The sequence below is a fragment of the Pectinophora gossypiella genome, unplaced genomic scaffold (assembly GCF_024362695.1).
Source record: "Pectinophora gossypiella unplaced genomic scaffold, ilPecGoss1.1 Pgos_40, whole genome shotgun sequence".
NCBI classification, from domain to species: Eukaryota; Metazoa; Arthropoda; class Insecta; order Lepidoptera; family Gelechiidae; genus Pectinophora; species Pectinophora gossypiella.
Genome location: NW_026063250.1, coordinates 160,558 through 186,669, shown reverse-complemented (window position 1 = coordinate 186,669; position 26,112 = coordinate 160,558). Strand labels below are relative to the sequence as shown.

Below are 26,112 nucleotides of genomic sequence, written 5' to 3'. Positions count from 1 at the left end.
AAATACGACAAAGGTTCTATTAAATATTCATTCTTCTCTGCACCATCGATCGTTTCACTCGCACCACCAAACTGCCACTAGCAACATCCCCTACAAGTTCTTCCGATGAGAAAGTGGCCCGGAGTTAAAGGATGTAGATCATTAGGATCACATGAGAGAGGAGTTAATGGTCTGGAATTGAGGATAGCCTCAATTTGAGCAAACAAAGTGGACAACTCCTCGAAAGTCATGTGTTGATTACCGAGAATCCTAGTTAAGTGGAATTTGGCAGACTTAACGCCCGCTTCCCAAAGCCCACCGAAGTGTGGGGAATAAGCGGGTGAAAATATGAAGTTTATACCTTCGCTAGCAGCTGAAAACATGTCGTTGTTGCTTGACCGCAAAAAGTTTGCTATTTCGTTGCTCGCGCCTACAAAATTACGTAGTCGGTCCCAAAGTTCTGTCACAGGCACATTGTTTTTAAATTTCGAACATGCTTTTAGAAAAAAATTATGGCGTTCCATTTTTACCCACGACGGAACGGAGCAGGTATATGCGTTTAGGGTGAGAGATGTTTGTGTGTGCGTTTGTGCAAAGAAATGTTATTAATTATCTTCTAAACTAATAATCCGATTTTGATGCGGTTTTCAATAACGGGTTTGTGTTTGATGAGTTCATGTTATTAGACAGGTGTCATGTCTGTAACTCACTAGGGGGCGCCACAATATTAGTGTTTAGAATAAATATTATTCGAAACGCCTCTTCAATTTATAATAGCAATTTATTTGCAATAGTTTTTATTAGTTAATTGTTTTTGACAGGCGTTTTTTTTTTCGGTTCCATTGATTACACGTAATTACGTCGAACACGGTACTGTTTCATTGCTACCTAAATCCCTTAAAAATCAGTAAAAAGGCATATCAGGCATATTCATGGTCCTTCGAGCCAGATTTCAGAGAAGATCACAATCAATAAATTGTAGATAAATTAATACGAAGTGATTGGCGAAGATTAAAGAAAAATCAAGATCGACTATAAGTGGCACGTGGATTGTGTGGTCAAGTGAATCAAATTCATCCAATTAATCCTCATTTAATTCATAAAGTTGAACCCATCACTCAATAATCAGGTAGTATTAAGTAAACAGCCTCCGTGGTCTAGTGGTTAGAGCGTTAGGCTCAGGATCTGGTGGTCCGGGTTCGATTCCCGATGGGGACATTGTCGAAATCACTTTGTGAGACTGTCCTTTGTTTGGTAAGGACTTTTCAGGCTTGAATCACCTGATTGTCCGAAAAAGTAAGATGATTCCGTGCTTCGGAGGGCACGTTAAGCCGTTGGTCCCGGCTATTAGCAGTAAAAACACCTCCACCAACCCGCAGTGGAGCAGCGTGGTGGAGTATGCTCCATACCCCCTCCGGTTGATTGAGGGGAGGCCTGTGCCCAGCAGTGGGACGTATATAGGCAGTTTATGTATGTTATGTATTAAGTAAAGCAAAGTGTTGTTAATAACGGTTAGTATAATTTTAATTACATTTATTATTACCCACGACTGAACGGACCAGGTATATGCGTTTAGGGTGAGAGATGTTTGTGTGTGCGTTTGTGCAAAGTAATGTTACCACCTATCTTTTAAACTAATGATCCGATTTTGAGGCGGTTTTCAATAACGGGTTTGTGTTTGATGAGTTCATGTTCTTAGACAGGTGTCATGGCTGTAACTCACTAGGGGGCGCCACAATATTAGTGCAAAACAATGTTGCAATATAATCAAAACGAAATGTCCGATTACAATTCTGTTTTCGGCAATGTGTACGTGGTAGCTTATTGCATGTTCCCAAATAATAAAAATTACGTCTTTAACTCACTAGAGGGTGCTACAATATTAGTGAAAAATAGTATTGCAATAATATTAAAACGAATTGTCCAATTTCAATGCGGCAGCCCCCGACGGATATTCCTCGGTTATGTATTATGGTAAAATTATTATCGCTACATTTAAGTATATCTTCGAGAAACAGACACGTTAGGAAAAAACTGTAAACATCCATATTCATTGTTAGGTACTTAAGTATATCTATTACCGATGTCTCGAAATATCAACTCTTTTTTAGAAAGTATTTTTAAGTCTAATATAATATTTCGTTACATAATAATTGGGTTAAGTCGGGGGTTTTGAGTTATTTTATTCTTTTTCGATGAGATTTTTACCGTCGTGGGTTTTTTTCAAAATTTTTAATTTTGCTTAATTTTTAGAAAGAAAGAAAGATTCAATAAAAACTCAATTCATCGCCTATTTAGACGTTATTACCACATGCGAAAAACCTAGTAGCGCACAGCTTAGCGAACTTAATATTAGGTTAACCAAGGTCGAGGAATGGTATAATGAATATGATATATTACAAGTTGAAATAGAAGGTTGCACGGAAATTTCAGATGCGGACTGTGAGAAGGAGTACCAATATCGCGAGAAGTTCGATGCCGAGTACTTCGCGAGCGTTGGCAGAGCGCGAGATTTCGCGAGCAGGTTTGCCTCTCCGCAGCCCGGCAGAGACAACGTGTCGTCGGCAGCCTCCGTGTCTGGTACTGTACTTGCAACAGGTGGGCCAAGCTTGCGATTACCTACGATACATTTGCCTACCTTTTCTGGCTGTTGCTTTTGCAGATTTTATTTGCTGGGACTGAAGAAAACCCGCGGTACAAGTGAAGATCCGGTTTATTTGGCAAACCACATTAAAAATACAAAGGTAAAATACAAGTAAAAATCGTAAAAAATAGAAAATCGATGTAAATTCAGAGAAGTAGAGAAGAAGTGATTCGTGACATGTCCAATCAGATTCTTATTGGAAATCTTCGGTCCGGAACTAGCGGGCTGTGCGCGCATTACGTCGGCCAATCAGGAGCGCCGCGCCATGTATCTGCTCCTCGCGTCGCTCCCCGCGCCATGCCCCGCGTCGCTCCCCGCACTGCTCCCCGCGTCGCTCCTTCGTTTCGCGACGCAATTAGCGGGTCGTGCGTGAATTTTCTTAGCCCGCGACCTCCTCCTCTCGGCTGTCCGTAACATCCTCCCCTCGGCGTAGATCTTCGCAGCCTTCTTTCACCGGGAGGACGGCGAGACGTCGTAGAGGTCGGCGGAATATCCCTCCTCTTGTTCGTACGTCAGCGACTCTGGTCAGTCCGTCGGGTCCTTGATGCAGTCGGATTACTTCACCTCGTGGTCAGATGTTCCTCGGCAGTACTGGATCAGTGATAATCACGACGTTACCAACTTTCAGGTCCGCTCCGCGCCCGCTCCGTGTGCCTCCACGTGGTATGAGTGTAGGTAGGTACTCCGTTAGCCATCGACGCCAAAACACGTCAGCCAGCGCCTGCGTGGCCCTCCAGGTCCTCCTGTCTACCTCCCTGCACGGCCCGGTAGTGGGTAGGCCGCCGGAGGTCCCCAGTAGGAAGTGATTCGGTGTTAGCGCCTCCATGTCTCCTGGTTCAACTGGCACGTGAGTGAGAGGGCGTGCGTTGACCGTGTACTCTGCCTCCGTGAGTAATGTGGCGAGTACTTCGTCCCTGGGGTAGCGCTCGTGTAGTGTGGCGACTAACGCTGTCTTAACCGAGCGTATTAGCCGCTCCCATGCTCCACCTTGATTCGGTGCCCCGGGTGCGATGTATTTCCAGTTCGTTCGTTGTAGTAGAGCGAAGTCCTTGAGTTGTGGACCCCATTCTCGCTGCGCTGCTCGCAGCTCTTCGTCCGCTCCATGAAAGTTCGTCCCATTATCGCTGTAGATTGTTACTGGCCACCCCCGCCGCGCCGCCATCCGCCGTAGGCACATAATAGCGGAATCCGTAGATAGCGACGGTGAGATCTCTATATGGACCGCTCGCGTAGTGAGACACGTAAACAGGGCGCCCCAGCGCTTTTCCTTATGTCGCCCGACCGTCACGTACATAGGGCCGAAAAAGTCGAGGCCCGTGTAGCTAAATGGCCTCGCGTGCGCTGCGAGTCTTTCGTAGGGCAGGTCTCCGTGAACTTGCGGTCTCGGTCTGGCTTTCTTCACTTTGCAGAGTTGACATCAATGCTCTACGGCTCGTACTGTAGGTCGTATACGTGTGATATAGAACTTCTGTTTCAGGTCGTTGACAACTTGCTCTCGGTTGGCGTGGTTCGCCGCCTTGTGTGCGTGCGCGACGAGTAGCCGGGTGAAAGCGTGGCGGCCGTCCATTATTAGCGGGCTTTTTGACTGCTCGCTTATTCTCGCCACGCCCACGCGACCGTGTAGTGTAAGTAAGCCTCTGTCGTCTATCCGTGGGTCGAGCTTACGCAGCGCGCTGTTCGGACGTAACTTCAAGTCCTTTTTCAGTCGTTCTATTTCGTCGGAGTACGAGTCCTCTTGCATTTTCTTATACCATAGCTCTTCTGCCTTTGTGATATGGGCGAGTTTCAGTGTTCGCGTTCGTTTCTTCATTTTATCGACGGCTAGTAAGACGTAGGCTGTCGCACGGACGAGTCTCTCGTAAGAGGAGAACCGACTTATGTCAGATAGGTAGGCCGGCCCCTCGCTGTTGTCCGTGGCGCAGACTATCTCGTCTTGTCCGTTGTCATTTTCCTCTTCGGTGCGTTCCGATGGCCACCTTTCTTCTTCTTCCCGGAGGAACGCCGGGCCAATGAACCATCTTTGGTCGGCTCGCACCTCGTAGTTAGGTCGTGTGGCGTCGTCGGCTACATTTAACTCGCTCGGTATCCATCTCCATTGTTCGACGTGCGTGAGATTAGCGATCTCGCCTACGCGGTGAGCTACGTACGGCGTGTACTTGATGATGTCGTTGCGAATCCAGTGGAGAGCGGTCTTCGAGTCTGACCAGAGCACGATCCTGTCAGCCTTCTGTCTATGTTCTTCTTGTATACTGTGGGCGAGTCGTGCACCTATGAGGCTGGCTTGCAGTTCGAGTCGCGGTATGCTCTGTGCCTTCACCGGTGCTACCTTAGCCTTTGCGCCGGCGAGCGTGATGATGACCTCTCCGTTTTCGTATTTGATTCGCCAGTACGCTACCGTGGCGTACGCTCTGTCGCTCGCGTCGTTAAATACGTGTAGCTGACGCTCCAGTACTCCCCTCGTTGGCGCATAGCAACGGGGCAGTTTAACTTCTCGCACGCTGTCGACCGCTCGTATCCATTTAGTGAAGTCCTCGGCGGCTTCTTCCGGCACTTGGTCATCCCATCCTATCCTCTGTTGTCTCCATAAGTCTTGCAGTAGGATTTTAGCCGTTATGGTGAGATGGCTTAGCAGTCCAAGTGGGTCGAAGATCGACATGACAGCGCTGAGGGCTTCGCGCTTAGTCGGCGGGCGTGCTGACGTCTTGACCTCCTCCGGTACCCTAGGCAGCGCGGTGTTGAACATTAGTTCATCTTTAGTGGCCTCCCATATTAGACCTAGAGTCTTGCCTTGATGACCAGCGGTTCCCATTTCCTTAGGTAGCTGCGCGCGGCGGTCCGGGGGTATGTCTCGTATTACGTCTTCATTACTCGAGTTTCAGCCGGCTAGTATGAACCCGGCTTGCTCGTGTACGTAGGTTACTTCGTGTACTGCTCGTCTTGCTTCCTCCTTGGTCGCGTAGCTCTCCACGAAGTCGTCCATGTAGTGACTCTCTGTTATCGCTCGGAGGGCCACGGGGTGTGTCTCAGCGTGCGCGCGTGCGTTGTGGTTGCGCACACTGTGCGCTAGGAATGGTGAGCTCCGAGCGCCGAATATCATCGATGACATGACGTATTCCGTGGGTGGCTTCTTTCGTTCGTTGCCTCTCCACAGGAACATTTGAGCCGGTCGATCTTCAGGGCGAATCTTTACTTGTAAAAACATCTCACGTATGTCGGCGGTGACGGCGACCTCTTTTTCTCGGAAGCGATAGAGAATTCCCGGTAAGGCTCGCAGTAAGTCGGGTCCATCTAGGAGGTGATCGTTCAGGCTCTCTCCTCTCGACTTGGCGGCTGCATCGAAGACTAGGCGTACCTTCCCTGGCTTGTTAGGGTTCGTCACGGCGAAGTGAGGTAGATACCATGACTTGTCGTTGTCTCTCTCGTCTCCGTTAGCTACTGCGGCGTATCCCTTCGTGAGTAGGTTCTCTATCTGGCTTGTGTAGGCTGCCTGGAATTCGGGGGACTGATCCATCTTCCTCTCGATAGTCCGCAGTCTCCTGAAAGCCATCTCATAGCTGGGCGGCATGACTACTTGCTCGTCTCTCCATGGCAGGCCCACTTGATATCTTCCGTTGACTCGTTCGATGGTTTTATTGAAGATGTCGATCGCTCTCTCTTCGGCCTTCCTCGGCTTCGTTATCAAGGCAATTCCTAGGGCGTCGACGTCGTAGTGTGTTTTGATGAGCGCGTTTAATTCCTCATCTTCATTAGCGAAGTTCCTCACGTCTTTTTCCGTCTTGGCGTGTACGTGGAGGACTAGTTGATCCTCCCCTCGGTACAAGCTCCGCGGCACCGTGCCATGTATCGTCCATCCCAGCTCGGTGCGTGATGCGATGGGCTCGTAGCGTTTGCCGATGAGGATTTCCTTCGAGATAATCAGATGCCAGTTGTCGGCGCCGATCAGTAGGCTCGGGCGCGCCGATTCGTAACTCATGTCGTCGAGTGGTAGGTGCTTCAAGTGTTCGTATTCGACGAAATTCCTTTTCACCGTCTGGCTTCCGATCGTAAGTTGTTTCACCGTGTGGGCGGTAATGTCGTGAAACTGCTCTTCATGTTGGCCTCGTACTTCGATCTTGACGACACGACTTTGCGTCTCCTTTTGACTCGCTGTGGCCCCGTGTATGTGTAGCGGGCTCACATGTCCTCTGGCGCCGAGTTCGTTCGCTAGGCCTTTGTCCATGAGCGTGATGGTAGCGCCTTCGTCTAGTAGCGCATACCTCTTCAATGACGGTCCTCCCGGTACGCGTATCTCCACCGGGCACACCTTCAGTAACACCTTGACCGGGCCGCTTGTAGTGGCCGACGCGGACAAGACATTTTCCTCGTTTACTGGCGGTGACTTCGGTTGAGTAGCTGCGGCGGGCGACGTGTCCATATGCAACGTACTGTGGTGAGGTAAGAGACAGTTTTCTATTCCGCACCTCTTTGCTTTACATGTGAATCTCCTGTGCTTTCCGTTGATGCACTTGAAGCATATTTTCTCTTCTTTCACCCACTGCCATCGTTCGTTGACCGTCATCCTCTTGTATTTCTTACAATCGGGTACGTCGTGGTTGCCGCCGCAGCATAGACATCGTTTTGTGACGGCTTCCTTTTCTCTCTCGACGGTCGGTGCGGTGGGTGTTTCAGTGGTTGCGTAGACTTTCACGTCTTTACGTGGCCTTTCACGTGAAAACGACTTCTTTTCTTGATTGTTGAAAGTCTCCTTCAGCGACTGGGGCGATGTGGCGTATGAAAATCGCATCGCACGGTCGGCCTCACGTTCCAAAAATCTTGACAGCGTTGCTATCTCGGCTTCCGATGGGTCTCCGTGTTCGTAGGCGAAGTCATACCACCTAGACTTGAGATGTGGGCTTAGCTTCTCGATGACCTCTCGTGTGAGCATGGGGTTTCGGAGATATCCTCTTTCATCGACGCCACCTAACACGCATACGATGTTCTTCAACTTGACCGCGAGGGTGTTCAATTCGCCCGCGGACGTACCGGACTTAGGTAACTTCTTTATATCTTCTATCGCTCGTTCGATCAACATCTCTGGTCTTCCAAAACATTGCTCCAATGTTCGCATAATCTCGTCGGGGCTAGTCGCCGAGTATAGCAGCGCGGCGACTGTCTCCTGTGCTTTCCCTCGTAGACAGTTCCGTAGCCGTGCGAGGTTCTCGTAGTCGGAATACTTGTACATCGTCGTAGAATCCCGCATGGCCGCCTTGAAGGGTAGCCATTCCGTCGCGGCGCCGCTGAACGTAGGCAGCTCGTGGGCTTGGCGGGGCACCGGACGTTTATTCACGATCTTTTCTAGCGCTTGTGCTATTCTATCGACCGTGTCCTCTTCTTTATTCGTCGCATGAAAGCTCGTACGTTGATTAGGAATAGGGCTAGGCGGGCGTAGTTCCGTCTCTTTCCCTCGTGCCTCTCGATTCCATCTTCCATCTCGCTCGCTCGCGTGCGCGTTTCTCGCGCATAGAACAGGCTCCATACTGTGCTGAGGCGGGCGTCGTCCCTCCCCCCGCGGCTGGCTGTATTCCATTTCAATCAACCAGTCGTGGACGCGTTGCTGTTCCTCCGTGTGCGTTTCAGCGGCGATTTCCTGTTCATCGATTTGGCTTCATCTTTCGCTTTCTTCCCTTATCATTGCGACGCTCCGTTCAAGTTTCGCCTTGACCTTGATGGCTTCTAGACGGAGTTCCTGCTGTTTCATTTCAGCTAATTGTATCTCCGCGTCAAGCTCGGCTTGTCTGATGCGCGCCGCCGTACTTGCTGTGGAGCGCATCGATCGCACGGAGCGGGTACTTGCTCTGACAGGCGGGACTTGCACCTGCCCCCCTTCCGTGGACGTGACGAGTCGTCGTTGCGGGACAACCGTGTTCGCGGACGCTGCCGACGTGCTGGCAGGCTGTTCATCGATGAGCATGGCTGACGTCGTGGTGCGCGGGAGCGCGGCCGTGTCTCTCTCGATGAGTACCATTGGCGCGGCGGAGGCGGGCGCGGACTTCTCTCTATCTTCAAAGGTCTTCTCTCTGACTTCAAAGGTGTTCTCTCTAGCTTCAAAGGTGTTCTCTCTGACTTCAAAGGTCTTCTTACTCCTCGTGATGGGCATTCTTCGGCGTAAGCCAGAAGCTACCGCAGCCTCGAAAAAGGCTATACGGCTAACTCGTAACCTCGAAAAAGGCTGTGCGAGTAGCGACTCCCGCTTCAAGGAGTCACTTTTCCGTCCTAACGGACGTATGATGTGCACACAGCCTCCCGTTGGCACCGTTAGGTGGACAAGACTGCGCTACCTTGTTGAAATTAGGACGTTAAAACTAGAAGTTGAAATTAAGAATATATCGATGTTTTTATATCGATGTTAGACCAATCTTCAGTCTTGCGGTTCTTGATTGTTCCTCTTCCCTCTTCAGACTTCCTCTTCCCTCTTCTGACTTCCTCTTCTCTCTTGAGACTTCCTCTTCTTTTTTCCGTATTAAGAGTAGGCCTTCTTTCTTGAGAATTCGTCTTCGTTCTTGAGGGTTCGTCTTCTTTCTTGCGGATTCGTCTTCTTTCTTGAGGGTTCGTCTTCTTTCTTGAGGATTCAGGTTTCTTCTATCCGACGACGAAGGACCACCGCTGTTGCTTATGCAGATTTTATTTGCTGGGACTGAAGAAAACCCGCGGTGCAAGTGAAGATCCGGTTTATTTGTCAAACCACATTAAAAATACAAAGGTAAAATACAAGTAAAAATCGTAAGTAAAAAATAGAAAATCGATGTAAAATCAGAGAAGTAGAGAAGAAGTGATTCGTGACATGTCCAATCAGATTCTTATTGGAAATCTTCGGTCCGGAACTAGCGGGCTGTGCGCGCATTACGTCGGCCAATCAGGAGCGCCGCGCCATGTATCTGCTCCTCGCGTCGCTCCCCGCGCCATGCCCCGCGTCGCTCCCCGCACTGCTCCCCGCGTCGCTCCTTCGTTTCGCGACGCAATTAGCGGGTCGTGCGTGAATTTTCTTAGCCCGCGACCTCCTCCTCTCGGCTGTCCGTAACACTGGCCATTACGAAAACTGGCTTGAATTTCATGATACCTTCACGTCACTTATTCATGAGAACGATACTATACCAAAAGTAAACAAATTTCACTATTTGCGATCATCTTTAAAGGACAAAGCTGCAAATGTCATAAGTTGCTTAGATTTCTCTGCACATAATTACGATGTAGCTTGGAAATTATTATGCGAGCGCTACCAAAATGACAAGGTTTTAGTTAGCAATCACATACAAGCGTTATTAGATATCGAACCGATAGCTAAAGAGTCATCGGTTGCTTTACGTAATTTGGTCGACATTATTAATAAAAATATAAGGTCACTTAAAACACTCAATGTTGACACCAAAAACTGGGATATATTAATTGTTCACATGGCTTCTGGCAAACTTGATCAAGTTACTAATCGTAAATGGAAAGAACATACCAATGATCTTGAAAAAATGCCTACTTTGGATGTTTTTACTAAGTTCATTAACAATCGCGCGGAATTGCTAGAAACCATGGTGGATCAGGGTCAGAATAGACGTAGGCATAGCGAGCCTGCAGGTGCTCGGCCGCGTACATTTATCGTTAATGAAAACTCAAATACACAAAGACAATATTCATGTCTTTTGTGTAAACAAAACCATCCTATTTACCAGTGTACAAAATTCAAGCACTTATCTATTCAAGAAAAAAAACCATAAAATCAAACAATTGAAATTATGCTCCAATTGTTTACGTCAAGGACATGAGGTAAAACGGTGTAGATTTGGTCCATGCAGAATCTGTACTAAGTATCACAACACGTTACTCCACAACAATGAGACGACGCATACTGCTCCCGAGCAGCCTTCCACCTCTGCCCGCCCTGCTACGTCTGCGAACAATAACTGCGTCGTACTAGCTGCGCAGGAGGACGCCAGCTCTGAAACAGAATCAATATGTGAGGACCAATCAATACCAAATGATATTGTTTTATCATCTACTCACCGTAGTAGCGTTCTTCTCTCCACGGCACTTGTTAGCGTTGTCGACACTGATGGTAAACTACATAAAGTGCGCGCTTTACTAGACAATGGGAGCACGTCTAACTTTATAACTGAAAGGTTAAGAAATAAGTTGAAACTTCCTATTTACTCGACGTCGACTACGGTCGAAGGTTTGAGTCGTGAATCAATTCGCATTCATTAACGTTCTGATATTACTTTATCGTCACGAACTGAAAAATACACAACAAACATTAGTTGCTTTATTATTCCACAAATAACACAAATGTTACCTATGACTTACTTTGATATTGAACCATTAAATATACCTAAAATATCACATTAGCTGACCCAACATTTAATTCACCGTCTGAGATCGACATGTTGCTCAGCGCTGAAGTATTCTGGAATATTCTATGTACTGAACGCATATCATTAGGCAAAAATATGCCGGTGCTCAGTAACACCAAGCTCGGCTGGTTGGTGTCAGGTTCATTTCATACTTGTAACCATAAACAATCACGCGTCAATACAGTCCATTGCCATTTCATTAATGAAGTCAATGTACAAAATCAACTTGATACATTTTTCGAGTTAGAGTCTGTTCCGTCACCTCGCAAAACTACTAAGGAAGAGCACGAGTGCGAACAACATTTTGTCGCTACAACTAAACGTCAAGACGACGGTCGCTTTATAGTTCAGATTCCTTTAAAACAGACGCCCGCAACGTTAGGTAATTCTTACGATCAAGCATTAAACCGTTTCCTATCGATGGAACGTAAATTTAAACGTTTCCCATTGTTCAAACAACAATATAATGTATTTATACGTGAGTACATTGACCTCGGCCATATGTCATTGACTAACACAACACACGATTTTTTCCCTGAACGTCGCTTCCCATAATGTCGCTTTGCGTTTAACTTCGATTCCCAAAACGCCGCTCCTCGCTTCACAGTAGTTACCGGCACGCCGCGCCGAATTTATGGTTAGAATTGGTACAGTTCAGAGCAGAATTTTCAGTTTATTTTCAGAAAAAACGTCCAGAGTTAACTCATTTGCGAACATGTTTTTTTCAAATCTACCTTTTTTCATATGAATTTTTGTTTTTTGTATAATAACTGCTCTGTGTGTGAAAAAAATTAACAAAAAATTAATTAATTAGTTTAAGTTTTCTCAGTAAATGAATTTGTAATTTTTATGAGAAATAAATATTCTTAAACCGTAAAAAAAACTGCAATAAATTATATACACACAGTAAAACATATACAAATAAACAACGCAATTAATTTCACACTTAATATTTTTATTTTTAGTATTGTATATATAATCAAAATATCACAGTAAATCACCTTATTATCAAAATCATAATCAAAATATCACAGTAAATCATTAATTATCAAAATAATTTCTTCTTTTCTTTATGAACAATGTCACAGTGATTATCTACTTACGAATTTTAAAAATTAAACTATTATAGTACATAAAACATAATCTTAAAAATCATAAAAACAATTGTAAGTATATAAAACAAACATCACATTCATCATAATAATATAATAAATAAATCAGGACGTACCAAAAAATAATATAAATTATTTCAGAGATCATTTATAAAAATAAAAAGTGTGTAAATAATTAAAACTTAAATAAATAAGACGTAATCCCTTACTTTTTTTTACATATTATTTTGACATTAGCCAGCCGCTGCAGACAAATACCAATTTCAATTTTTTTACCCAGAAAATCATCAATAATTTTTGTAATGACCAGATCTTTATTGTCAGTTTTGCGTCGCTTTTTAGGCACGTTTTCATGGACGTGATTATTCAATTGATCTATTTTAAAATCTGATTCAATAGCCTCTCCTTTTAATACATCTATGATGTGATAAAGTGACGGATTTTTTGTGATTCTTCTATTGAGCCGATTGTGCCAACCTTCCACATGATTTGTGGTTCTGTACACATCCCCGTGACATGTGAAAAGATTACTATTTTTAATCCATTGATTGGACATATAATCGGTGAAAGCTGTTGCAGCGGCTCCATTTGGGACGTTATGCAGTAGGTACAGCCACGCTTCAGGTATATGATCATGTGGAAGGTAGGCCATAGCAGCACATAGCCCAATAAATTTTTTACCACCCTCTGTCTCTGTGAACCCGAGCTTTTTGCCCTTTTTCCAAATTGCCTGGCTATAATGAAAAAAGCAGCCGTTTACCACGGCTTCAGGAAATATCTCATTTATAGCATTGATTGCGGCTTTTTCGAAATCAATTTTGAAGTTAGTTGGCCGAAAATCAGGATTTTTTTCCTTTATAAGATTAAATAATCTTTTATACGTTTCTTGTGTTTTATTTGGCAAAAGGGCATATAATAAAGGAACGACAGTGCCGTTACCCAAATCACCATGTATTGTATAAATTTGATAAAAAGGTTTGGGAACTACCTTAAAAGTTCCATCTAAAAATACGTGGCTCAAATTTGGGAACACACTTTTGCGAAATAAAACACAATATTTTCTCATCAGTTCCATCATCAAACATTAAAAAATCTTTGCCAAAAGTCTCTGATATTTTAACTTCACTGAGAGTTTTAAAAGATGTTTTTTCAACATCAAGAAATTTGTTGCGACATCTATAAAGGGAGCTTTTAATATTTTTTAAAATAGGTATTTCGTCAGCAAAATCTTGTGATTTTAAATGAGACATAGTTTCCTCGTACACAGTTGGTATAGGTTTCATACAAGTTCTAACCCTCTTGCGACATTCAGACAGCGCCTTAGCAACATGTTCCCCTTTATAATCTGGCAAGCAAGTGTGAGATGTTTCTCGAATTACACCATCTTTCAATATATTTAAAGTTACTGATGCCTTACAGGTTTTCGTGGTGCAAATCCACAGAGAAGTTAAATTTTTATTAATCTTACTTATACGATACCTATGACCATCCTTGTGTAAAATACTACCTCCTTTATTGCTCTCAGTGAAGCAGAATTTTGAATTCGATTGATTTGAGTGATCTGTTGAGGAACTCGCGATAACTCGTTCGTGAGAACAAGAGGGTGCTACTCCAGCAATGTGAAAATGAGGACTACTAGAACTGCAAGCTACCGGTTCTAAAGTACCTGTTCTGGTAGAAGTGATTGGTTCCACATCACGGGTGCAGGAAGTGATTGGTTCCGCATTTTCAGGACAAGAAGAGATTGGTTTGTCAGTGTTCGAAGAAGAAGCAATCGGCGCCGAGGACGAGTTATGCTTGTCGAGGTCAAGTATAAAATATTGACCTCCTGCATCGCAGTCTTGCCCTTGGTCCTGGTTCCATACAAGACCATTAACCCGGCCCCAGGGGGGACAGAGTCATCTTCTCTGCCCTCCACTGGGGCAATTCCTGTTCGACGCGTCCTTGCCGCGGGGGTGGGCGCCTCTTACTTCAGTAGGCCGGAGTAAGATGGTGGCTGAGTTCGAATAGGGACCCAGACCTACGGGGTATAACGTAGAACCCTTGCCCAGGGATACGGGTGAAGACCTCAACGGCTGCAGAGGCGGAGATGGGAGCCATCGGTACGGCAATGCAGGACGGAAGGGGCATGTCACAGGGACTGTAACCTGGAACCTGACAGAGGGCAGCAGCAACTGTCAGTACTATTCAGAGGCAGAGGACAGGGGTCCTAGTATGGCTTTGTAATAGACTACTCTGGGCGCCATCCCACTCGCGTCAGACAGAGTACTGCGGGGCGGAAGGCAAGAGGGAAACCACTGCCCTATTTTTCCCTAAAAAAGTAGTATGGTGAAATGCTACACCGACAAGAGCGTGGCTCTTAAATTGATGATGATGATGCATCGCAGTCATTAATTTTGCTTGCTTCGCTCACAATTTGTTGCTGGGTCGTTGAGAGCTGGTCCAAATCAGGTAACACATCGTCGCTTCCTTGTAAGACCGCAATTATCGTAGCTAAATCTACTGAAAAGAACAAGTATTATCTGTAGATTATATATATACATACATAAATTGAAATCTTTTAGTACCCTAAACGTTTGTGAACGTCCGTAAAATGTAGCCTAAATTAAGCGGGTACTAATAACAAATCGATGGACACCTTATACATCAAAATCTAATAAATAGTTTATGCCCAAAAATAGTCTAATAATTATAGTGGTCTAAAAATATTTAAACTTAAACAGTTAGTTAAAGTAGCTCAAAACAGACTTACTTACTTGCAAGTATTTGAATTCAAGCAAAAATATGTAACTGCGGTGTTTACTATGTCTTTCCGAATTTGTGGGTATTCTGTAATGAATGGGAAAACACTTTATCTCCTATTAATACCATAAATATGCAAAATGTTATTGTTAATATTATTTAGGTACTTAACTGTTTTAATAATGCAACAATAGGTACTTACCTTAGTAGTAATAATAAAATGTCGCGAGTTTCGATGTGTACCCTCTTGACCTTGAAAGACGACCAATTCACACGGCCCGAACCCGAGATTTTTTCCCTGAACGTCGCTTCCCATAATGTCGCTTTGCGTTTAACTTCGATTCCCAAAACGCCGCTCCTCGCTTCACAGTAGTTACCGGCACGCCGCGCCGAATTTATGGTTAGAATTGGTACAGTTCAGAGCAGAATTTTCAGTTTATTTTCAGAAAAAACGTCCAGAGTTAACTCATTTGCGAACATGTTTTTTTCAAATCTACCTTTTTTCATATGAATTTTTGTTTTTTGTATAATAACTGCTCTGTGTGTGAAAAAAATTAACAAAAAATTAATTAATTAGTTTAAGTTTTCTCAGTAAATGAATTTGTAATTTTTATGAGAAATAAATATTCTTAAACCGTAAAAAAAACTGCAATAAATTATATACACACAGTAAAACATATACAAATAAACAACGCAATTAATTTCACACTTAATATTTTTATTTTTAGTATTGTATATATAATCAAAATATCACAGTAAATCACCTTATTATCAAAATCATAATCAAAATATCACAGTAAATCATTAATTATCAAAATAATTTCTTCTTTTCTTTATGAACAATGTCACAGTGATTATCTACTTACGAATTTTAAAAATTAAACTATTATAGTACATAAAACATAATCTTAAAAATCATAAAAACAATTGTAAGTATATAAAACAAACATCACATTCATCATAATAATATAATAAATAAATCAGGACGTACCAAAAAATAATATAAATTATTTCAGAGATCATTTATAAAAATAAAAAGTGTGTAAATAATTAAAACTTAAATAAATAAGACGTAATCCCTTACTTTTTTTTACATATTATTTTGACATTAGCCAGCCGCTGCAGACAAATACCAATTTCAATTTTTTTACCCAGAAAATCATCAATAATTTTTGTAATGACCAGATCTTTATTGTCAGTTTTGCGTCGCTTTTTAGGCACGTTTTCATGGACGTGATTATTCAATTGATCTATTTTAAAATCTGATTCAATAGCCTCTCCTTTTAATACATCTATGATGTGATAAAGTGACGGATTTTTTGTGATTCTTCTATTGAGCCGATTGTGCCAACCTTCCACATGATTTGTGGTTCTGTACACATCCCCGTGACATGTGAAAAGATTACTATTTTTAATCCATTGATTGGACATATAATCGGTGAAAGCTGTTGCAGCGGCTCCATTTGGGACGTTATGCAGTAGGTACAGCCACGCTTCAGGTATATGATCATGTGGAAGGTAGGCCATAGCAGCACATAGCCCAATAAATTTTTTACCACCCTCTGTCTCTGTGAACCCGAGCTTTTTGCCCTTTTTCCAAATTGCCTGGCTATAATGAAAAAAGCAGCCGTTTACCACGGCTTCAGGAAATATCTCATTTATAGCATTGATTGCGGCTTTTTCGAAATCAATTTTGAAGTTAGTTGGCCGAAAATCAGGATTTTTTTCCTTTATAAGATTAAATAATCTTTTATACGTTTCTTGTGTTTTATTTGGCAAAAGGGCATATAATAAAGGAACGACAGTGCCGTTACCCAAATCACCATGTATTGTATAAATTTGATAAAAAGGTTTGGGAACTACCTTAAAAGTTCCATCTAAAAATACGTGGCTCAAATTTGGGAACACACTTTTGCACTTTTGCGAAATAAAACACAATATTTTCTCATCAGTTCCATCATCAAACATTAAAAAATCTTTGCCAAAAGTCTCTGATATTTTAACTTCACTGAGAGTTTTAAAAGATGTTTTTTCAACATCAAGAAATTTGTTGCGACATCTATAAAGGGAGCTTTTAATATTTTTTAAAATAGGTATTTCGTCAGCAAAATCTTGTGATTTTAAATGAGACATAGTTTCCTCGTACACAGTTGGTATAGGTTTCATACAAGTTCTAACCCTCTTGCGACATTCAGACAGCGCCTTAGCAACATGTTCCCCTTTATAATCTGGCAAGCAAGTGTGAGATGTTTCTCGAATTACACCATCTTTCAATATATTTAAAGTTACTGATGCCTTACAGGTTTTCGTGGTGCAAATCCACAGAGAAGTTAAATTTTTATTAATCTTACTTATACGATACCTATGACCATCCTTGTGTAAAATACTACCTCCTTTATTGCTCTCAGTGAAGCAGAATTTTGAATTCGATTGATTTGAGTGATCTGTTGAGGAACTCGCGATAACTCGTTCGTGAGAACAAGAGGGTGCTACTCCAGCAATGTGAAAATGAGGACTACTAGAACTGCAAGCTACCGGTTCTAAAGTACCTGTTCTGGTAGAAGTGATTGGTTCCACATCACGGGTGCAGGAAGTGATTGGTTCCGCATTTTCAGGACAAGAAGAGATTGGTTTGTCAGTGTTCGAAGAAGAAGCAATCGGCGCCGAGGACGAGTTATGCTTGTCGAGGTCAAGTATAAAATATTGACCTCCTGCATCGCAGTCTTGCCCTTGGTCCTGGTTCCATACAAGACCATTAACCCGGCCCCAGGGGGGACAGAGTCATCTTCTCTGCCCTCCACTGGGGCAATTCCTGTTCGACGCGTCCTTGCCGCGGGGGTGGGCGCCTCTTACTTCAGTAGGCCGGAGTAAGATGGTGGCTGAGTTCGAATAGGGACCCAGACCTACGGGGTATAACGTAGAACCCTTGCCCAGGGATACGGGTGAAGACCTCAACGGCTGCAGAGGCGGAGATGGGAGCCATCGGTACGGCAATGCAGGACGGAAGGGGCATGTCACAGGGACTGTAACCTGGAACCTGACAGAGGGCAGCAGCAACTGTCAGTACTATTCAGAGGCAGAGGACAGGGGTCCTAGTATGGCTTTGTAATAGACTACTCTGGGCGCCATCCCACTCGCGTCAGACAGAGTACTGCGGGGCGGAAGGCAAGAGGGAAACCACTGCCCTATTTTTCCCTAAAAAAGTAGTATGGTGAAATGCTACACCGACAAGAGCGTGGCTCTTAAATTGATGATGATGATGCATCGCAGTCATTAATTTTGCTTGCTTCGCTCACAATTTGTTGCTGGGTCGTTGAGAGCTGGTCCAAATCAGGTAACACATCGTCGCTTCCTTGTAAGACCGCAATTATCGTAGCTAAATCTACTGAAAAGAACAAGTATTATCTGTAGATTATATATATACATACATAAATTGAAATCTTTTAGTACCCTAAACGTTTGTGAACGTCCGTAAAATGTAGCCTAAATTAAGCGGGTACTAATAACAAATCGATGGACACCTTATACATCAAAATCTAATAAATAGTTTATGCCCAAAAATAGTCTAATAATTATAGTGGTCTAAAAATATTTAAACTTAAACAGTTAGTTAAAGTAGCTCAAAACAGACTTACTTACTTGCAAGTATTTGAATTCAAGCAAAAATATGTAACTGCGGTGTTTACTATGTCTTTCCGAATTTGTGGGTATTCTGTAATGAATGGGAAAACACTTTATCTCCTATTAATACCATAAATATGCAAAATGTTATTGTTAATATTATTTAGGTACTTAACTGTTTTAATAATGCAACAATAGGTACTTACCTTAGTAGTAATAATAAAATGTCGCGAGTTTCGATGTGTACCCTCTTGACCTTGAAAGACGACCAATTCACACGGCCCGAACCCGAGAATCTAATTTGTTTACGAGCAAAATGCATAGCGATGACTGATGATTCCTATAGATGTAGTTGCATGCATTTGTGGGAGTTATGTTCATGTTTGTTTATCTCGCCCAGGAAGTAATGCGCTATTTGATAGCCATTATGAAAGGGCATTGAACATTTCACTATGGAGGCTGGCATAGCCTGGTGGCGCCACCTAGCGGATTTTTTAAAACTGCGGCGCACGATGAAACCTGTGCATATCGATAGGGGGCACTTTTCTGCACAAAAAAGCTTTAATGAACCTATGCTCTAAAGCGTCACGTTTTCAAGATATTTAGCTTGAAAGTTCCGAAAAGTGTTGTATGAACAAATCGATTTTACTTTTATATGCAATTGGAATACAGTGACTAAGTGATTATGCATGGAATATTAGTGTTTAATATACCGCACCCTTCGTGGAAAAACGCAGTAAGTTGATTTTATCAACTTTTCAGGAGCTAAAAAAAACTGTCCTACTAATTAGGTATAAGTCCTGGAAATAACCTTCAAAGAGAAAATAATAGCAAAATGTAGCCCGGATTGACCCACATTTATTAATTTTTAATTAATAGTGTATATTTGAAAAAAAAATAAAAAAACACGATTGCGTAGATATTCCACGAAACTATAATCAAACGTTCCGTTGTAAGTACAGACACTGCTTTATTATTACGTAGTGCAAACAACATTGACAGTTGTAACTTTACCTACAACGTTGTTCACCTTCCGATTTCGCCTTACTCGGATGTTGTAAGTATTAGTTACTTCGTTCTTACACGAAAAATTTTAACAAAATATTTTGCGTAAGTTGAGAAACCTATTTGTTCCACGTGAAAGTAAATGATCTTAGATAGTGTAACTATAGAAATTGCTTTTTTAATAAGGAAATATCTCAAAATAATTGTATGTATCTTTAAATACTTGTTTGTTGCAGGGGTTAGTCTAGAATGTAGAAGTATGTATGCTCATACATTATACAGGGTGGCCCAGAACTTCAAGTTCAAAATGAAAAATTTGATAGAGTGGCTCATTGGCTACTAGAAACACCCCCATGTATGTTCAGCCATAATTTATTATTATTTATAGTTTAGGAGATATGACCTATTTTGTACCTTTTTCTAGATTTTCTACCTTACTTCAGAAATAATCATTTTGTCGCTATCCCTTTCTTAATAATTATTTTATTTTACTTCACAACTACGTCTAAAGATATATACCGCTAGGTAAAAAAATAAAAACAGTCAAATCAAAGACAAAAAAAAAGTTATTGGAAGTCAAAGTGAGAATTGGACCAAAATTGTCACAGTTGTTAAAACTTCGCTGAAGAATAATTAACACATGAGATTGGCATGGACGCTGACAGTAGGTATCTCTAAAAAACTGCTCCATTTAATAGGCTTTTAGACACATCCAAAAAAAGTACCCTTAATAGAAGCAATAAACTAAGTAATTAGACCTCAAAGATGGCAAGATAGACAGATTTGAAGGAAAAAATTACATTCTCATACAATGTAGGTAGCTGCTTCTTTCTAACGTTGTTAAAGGTGCTCAAAGACACATTTTCAATAAAAAGAATCACGCTCATAATCGCTAACAGGGTAGACATAGCAACAGTCTGAAGACAAAACTTGCAGTCACTTTTGGTATTCATATTGTAATGAAGGTAAAAGTTATCCCCAAACACTGTTGGTGATTCATACTATGAGATACTAAAATAAAATCTGTCTGTCTTGCAATCTTTGAGGGCTAATTACTAGTTTTATGCCCCTATTAAGGGTACTTTTTTTGATGTGTCTAAAAGCCTATTAAATGGAGCAGTTTTTAAAAACACTTTCAGGGTTCATGAAAATCTCATGTGTTTATTATTCTTCGGCGAAGTTTTAACAACTGTAACAATTTTAGACGAATTCTCACTTTGACTTCCAACTTCCAATGACTTTTTTATCTTTCATTCGACTGTTTTTATTTTTTCACCTAGCGATACACATCCTTAGGCATAGTTATGAAGCAAAATAATTAGAAATTAAAAAGAAAAAATTAGAATTATTAAGAAAGGGATAGCGACAAAATGATGATTTCTGAAGTAAGATAGAAAATCAAGAAAAAGGTGTAAAATGGGTCATATCTCCTAAACCGTAAATAATCGCTGAACATATATGGGGGTGTTTCTGGTAGCTAATGAGCCCCTCTATCAAATTTTTCATTTTTAAACGTGAATTTTTGGGCCACCATGTATATTGAAATAAATTAAATCAGTGTTAAATTAAGTGTTTATTCTAATTTGTATTAAAAACATGAATATTTATTTACTAGCTGTGCCAAAACTCGTTTGACCCGCATGGGTTTTCAGTTTTCAGGGAGTTATTTCTATTTGTAATTAAAATCCAACTTTTAATTTTAAAACGTTTATTAATTATTACATGCATAATCACAAAATAATATTAATACGGTATGGCACTTGCCTTCATTAGAAAAACCTTCATTTTCAGTTATTACAGTTAATCATTAAGAGTTTTCTTGAACATTTTGCTCCTTTCCGATCACTCCCTCTTTGCTTTTCGGTAGAACCTGCAAATGACAAAATATAAAAACTATTCAGTATGATAATAAATTACTAAAAAGAAAAACAACCATTAATACCTATTATAGTAAGCTTAGAGATGAGCCAATTTTCCAACGTATCCGAAAAGCGACAGAGTCAGTGATAAAAATGTATGTGATTGACATAAGGTTACATGTCAATCTCTCAAATCACTGTCACTGTCGTTTTACGTACTTAATCGTTGCAACTTGGCTAAAACCCTATAAAAGCCAGTTGGTTTGCATAAGAGATAACTCTAGAAAAAACTACATTAAGCAAATCAAAAATATATCTGTGGTTGTTATGATAAGAGGAAAATGACAGAATAATTATACCACAAATACACAGGCACTGACTATTTCAGAGAAACTTTACCACGCGCCGCTTCCAGGTTAGTAGGTAAATAACTATATCAATCTAGAATACAAATACTGAAAGGATATTTCGGCATACAAAACAGGGAACGTTTTCAGCTGCTTAGCTTCCCGGCCAAGTCGTAAATCAGAAATGGTACTAATATTCATTTTAATATTTAATATTAGTACTATTTCCTAATTACCGACATACATAAGTAGTCAAAGTGACACCCATATCGTAGCCGAGCGGCGAGATCACTAGGACATTGCAGTCTGGTTACCGGATGGCCCAAAAGTAAGATGATCTGTGCGTCGGAGAGCACGTTAGGCAGTTGGTTGCGGCTTAATTAAGTATGCAGGTATGTCGTCGTTACATGAGGCATATCAAGGACCTATGGCGGCTCAGTAGTAACCCTGATACTAGGGTTGATGAGGTCAGTCAATTATTGTCTCAACCCACACGAGAGAAGAAGAAGTTTACTCGACTTTAGTAGGATACGGATAGGTACATACGAACCTTCAAGAGAATGAGTCTCATGTTGACTACGACGAGAAGATATCCCATAGTTTCTTGAAATATTTTTGCATTTCTGGTCATTCTTCCACTGGGTTGTACTGGATTGGGTTGCAGTATTAATGGAATCTGTTAATTGTAACATAATGGTTTAAATACATTGTTTGTAGGTAGGTACATAATAGACGTTAAGCAATAAAAATGACCTATTACCAAATCACCCTAATAATTAGACACAAACCTAGATATTTTATCGTTATTTAGGTACTAGCTTTTGCCCGCGACTTCGTCCGCGTGGCGTGTTATATAAGAGAGAGATCTTTGTGTGTGTGGGAGTGCATACTTATGCAGTTTAGATTTTTTCATAAGTACATTTTTTTTTTCCCAATAACTCCCATTTTTCAAAATACAGCCAAAAATAAACTTTATATTTACTAAGGTATGCATGCGTGCTAGATTGAATCAATTGATTGAATTGTTTTTTTTTAATTGATTATTCATTGAGTTTTAATTTTAATACACACTTCCTCTCTTCCCTTCAACGTTGCTGTGCCCTATAGGGTCCATGTTTTAGTTCCTATGCCTATGTAACACCCTATTGTACTACATGGAATGCAATAAATAATTTAATTGAATTGAATTGAAAATATCTATCTTACGCGGTTTCGATTTTTTCATACAAATGTTTTTTTCCCACTAACTCCCGTTTCCGTGGGAATTTTGCAATATCCTGTTGCAACTAAGCTTTAAGTTAACTAAGGTACCTGCATGCCAAATTTCAAGCGTCTAACTTAAGCGGTTTAGATTTTTCATACAAAAAGATTTTCCCGCTAATTTCCGTTGCCGTGGGAATTCCGGGAATTCCTTTCTTAGTGCACCTCTACGGTACCTAAGCTATGTCCCTTCCAAATTTCAAATGCCTACGTTTAGCCGTTCAGGCTATGCGTTGATATATGTCAGTCACTGAGTCAGTCAGTTTCTCCTTTTATTTAGATTTGATTTTTTCATACAAATGTTTTTTCCCGCTAACTACCGTTCCCGTGGGAATTTTGTAATATCCTGTTGCAACTAAGCTTTAAGTTTACTAAAGTACCTGCATGCCAAATTTCAAACGTCTAACTTGAGTGGTTTAGATTTTTCATACAAAAGGATTTTCCCGTTAATTCGCGTTCCCGTGGGAATTTGGGAATTCCTTTCTTAGTGCACCTCCACGGTACTTAAGGTACTTGCATGCCAAATTTCAATTGTCTAACTTGAGTGGTTTAGATTTTTCATACAAAAGGATTTTCCCGCTAACTACCGTTCCCGTGGGAATTTTGTAATATCCTGTTGCAACTAAGCTTTAAGTTTACTAAAGTACCTGCATGCCAAATTTCAAACGTCTAACTTGAGTGGTTTAGATTTTTCATACAAAAGGATTTTCCCGTTAATTCGCGTTCCCGTGGGAATTTCGGGAATTCCTTTCTTAGTGCACCTCCACGGTACCTAAGGTACCTGCATGACAAATTTCAAAGGTCTAACTTGAGTGGTTTAGATTTTTCATACAAAAGGATTTTCCCGCTAATTCCCGTTCTCGTGGGAATTTCGGGAATTCCTTTCTTAGTGCACCACTACGGTACTTAAGGTATCTGCATGCCAAATTTCAAACGTCTAACTTGAGTGGTTTAGATTTTTCATACAAAAGGATTTTCCCGCTAATTCCCGTTCCCGTGAGAATTTTGGGAATTCCTTTCTTAGTGCACCTCTACGGTACTTCAGGTACCTGCATGCCAAATTTCAGTTGTCTAACTTGAGTGGTTTAGATTTTTCATACAAAAGGATTTTCCCGCTAATTCCCGTTCCCGTGGGAATTTCGGGAATTCCTTTCTTAGTACACCTCTACGGTATCTAAGGTACCTGCATGCCAAATTTCAAACGTCTAACTTGAGTGGTTTAGATTTTTCATACAAAAGGATTTTCCCGCTAATTCCCGTTCCCGTAGGATTTTCGGAAATTCCTTTCTTAGTATACCTCTACGGTATCTAAGGTACCTGCATGGCAAATTTCAAACGTCTAACTTGAGTGGTTTAGATTTTTCATACAAAAGAATTTCCCTTCACTACTCTGCTCCTATTGATTGTAGCGTGATGAAAAGTATACTATAACCTGTCCAGGAGTGTGAAGAATAATTGTACCAAGTTTCATTAAAATCCGTCCAGTAGGTTTTGTTTCTATAAGGAACATACAGACAGACAGACAGACAGACAGACAGACAGACAGACAGACAAAAATTTTACTGATTGCATTTTTGGCATCAGTATCGACCACTTATCACCCCCTGATAGTTATTTTGAAAAAATATTTAATGTACAGAATTGACCTCTCTACAGATTTATTATAAGTATAGATTAAATAGAAGGTTAGTACCAATGCGTTAATAATAAAATGCATATCAAACTCAAGCGAACAAATAACAAAATCAAGGGTGTTTTTGCAAAAGTTAACTTATATACCTAGGTAGATAATTCACAACCAAGCCGAAATACTACAGTTGATCACGTAACAGTTTTTTTGTTAAAATATCTTTATTTTATTTATATACCAGGTGCTATGCCAGGTGATAGCGAATGTATAAAAACGGCACACCCTAATTTAAATAGGTAGTTAGTTTATAGATTAAAAGCACCGAATAGGCACCTAGGCATGCTTAGTATACTTTAATAATTAGTACAGAGCAGTGCAATCATCATCACGCATTAACCAAACCAACTTACGTCAAGTAGGTAGGTATCTGCTTCTGTGTAAACCTTACAAAACAAAATATTTATAATATTAATAGTCTAATAAACAGTAATATACTAAGTAGGTAAGGTAATAGGTACCTAAAATCTAGCTAGTCTATTTATAAGTAAATAACTCACCATCTTCGATTTTGTCCAAGTTGAGCATACGTATAATCCTTGGGTTTTTTACTTCCACACAAAGATATGTACGCTTCGAGTAGCCACCATGAACAAATTAAATAGAGAGATAATTATTACATCTATCCAACATTCGTCAATCATGACTTTTTATTCTAACAAAAATCGACCTTATTATTACTGCAATGCGATCGTTATTTGTAGGGTCGTATGCTGACTGACGGAATACCGTGGTAAAACTACGATCACAAATAGACAATCAGCTTTCACTCTACAAATAACGATCACAGTGCGATAATAATAAGGTCGTTTTTTATAAACTTCGTCGGCTATAATTTTGTCTATGGGTGATCTTGGTTTTACCGTGGTAAAAGCACAATCAGCATACGACCCTACAAATAACGATCACAGTACAGTAATAATAGGGTCGATTTTTGGTTGAATATAAAGTCGAGATTGACGAAAAATTGGTGGATAGATGTAATACCTCTCTAATATCTTTCTAATACCTCTCTTTGAGTGTGCAGCCCGCCGCCGCCGGCGCGGCGTAAGTACAGTAATTAGAATAACACGACAAATGATTCAAATTATTGCCTTTAAAAGAGTTGTATTCATATTTACGAAGAGTGTAGTATAAAATATGTCATCGAAAAATGAAGTTAAATGAAATAACGTAATAGTAATATCAAATCTTGCTTGGAAAAAAAAACGTGATTATATTTACACCAAACCGTTACGCTAAAAGATTCGCAGAATAGGCAAGTAGCTGGAGTTACACCAAATAGTAACGCTAAAAGATTCGTGGAATAACGAAGTAACTAGACGTACAACCACTGTCGTGTCGTATAATGTCGTGAAACATGTTAGTACGTTTACTTACGACTCGACCATCCTAAAAAACTTTCGTGTAAAATCGACGTAAGTGTTATTATGACTTTACTATATGGGAAAATTACAAAAAAAAATCACGTATTTATA

The 26,112-nt window shown here is 41.1% G+C and overlaps 3 protein-coding genes and 1 pseudogene across 3 annotated transcripts; all 4 read right to left on the bottom strand.

Annotated features, from left to right (window-relative positions):
* Positions 1 to 3,194: 3,194 nt before the first annotated feature.
* Positions 3,195 to 5,432, bottom strand: LOC126381228 (uncharacterized). Its single transcript, XM_050030730.1, has 2 exons — positions 4,076 to 5,432; positions 3,195 to 4,024 (listed from the first exon to the last, which is right to left on the bottom strand). Exons 1-2 carry the CDS (start codon positions 5,430 to 5,432, stop codon positions 3,195 to 3,197), a joined length of 2,187 nt encoding a protein of 728 aa, XP_049886687.1.
* A 66-nt stretch (positions 5,433 to 5,498) lies between these two features.
* LOC126381227 (uncharacterized) lies at positions 5,499 to 8,759 on the bottom strand. Its single transcript, XM_050030728.1, has 2 exons — positions 8,325 to 8,759; positions 5,499 to 8,249 (listed from the first exon to the last, which is right to left on the bottom strand). The coding sequence occupies exons 1-2, from the start codon at positions 8,757 to 8,759 to the stop codon at positions 5,499 to 5,501; spliced, it is 3,186 nt and encodes a 1,061-aa protein (XP_049886685.1).
* Positions 8,760 to 12,264: 3,505 nt separating this feature from the next.
* Positions 12,265 to 15,171, bottom strand: LOC126381226 (uncharacterized; annotated as a pseudogene).
* Positions 15,172 to 15,881: 710 nt separating this feature from the next.
* Positions 15,882 to 18,385, bottom strand: LOC126381225 (uncharacterized). Its single transcript, XM_050030727.1, has 2 exons — positions 18,356 to 18,385; positions 15,882 to 17,591 (listed from the first exon to the last, which is right to left on the bottom strand). Exons 1-2 carry the CDS (start codon positions 18,383 to 18,385, stop codon positions 15,936 to 15,938), a joined length of 1,686 nt encoding a protein of 561 aa, XP_049886684.1. The 3' UTR covers positions 15,882 to 15,935.
* Positions 18,386 to 26,112: the final 7,727 nt, after the last annotated feature.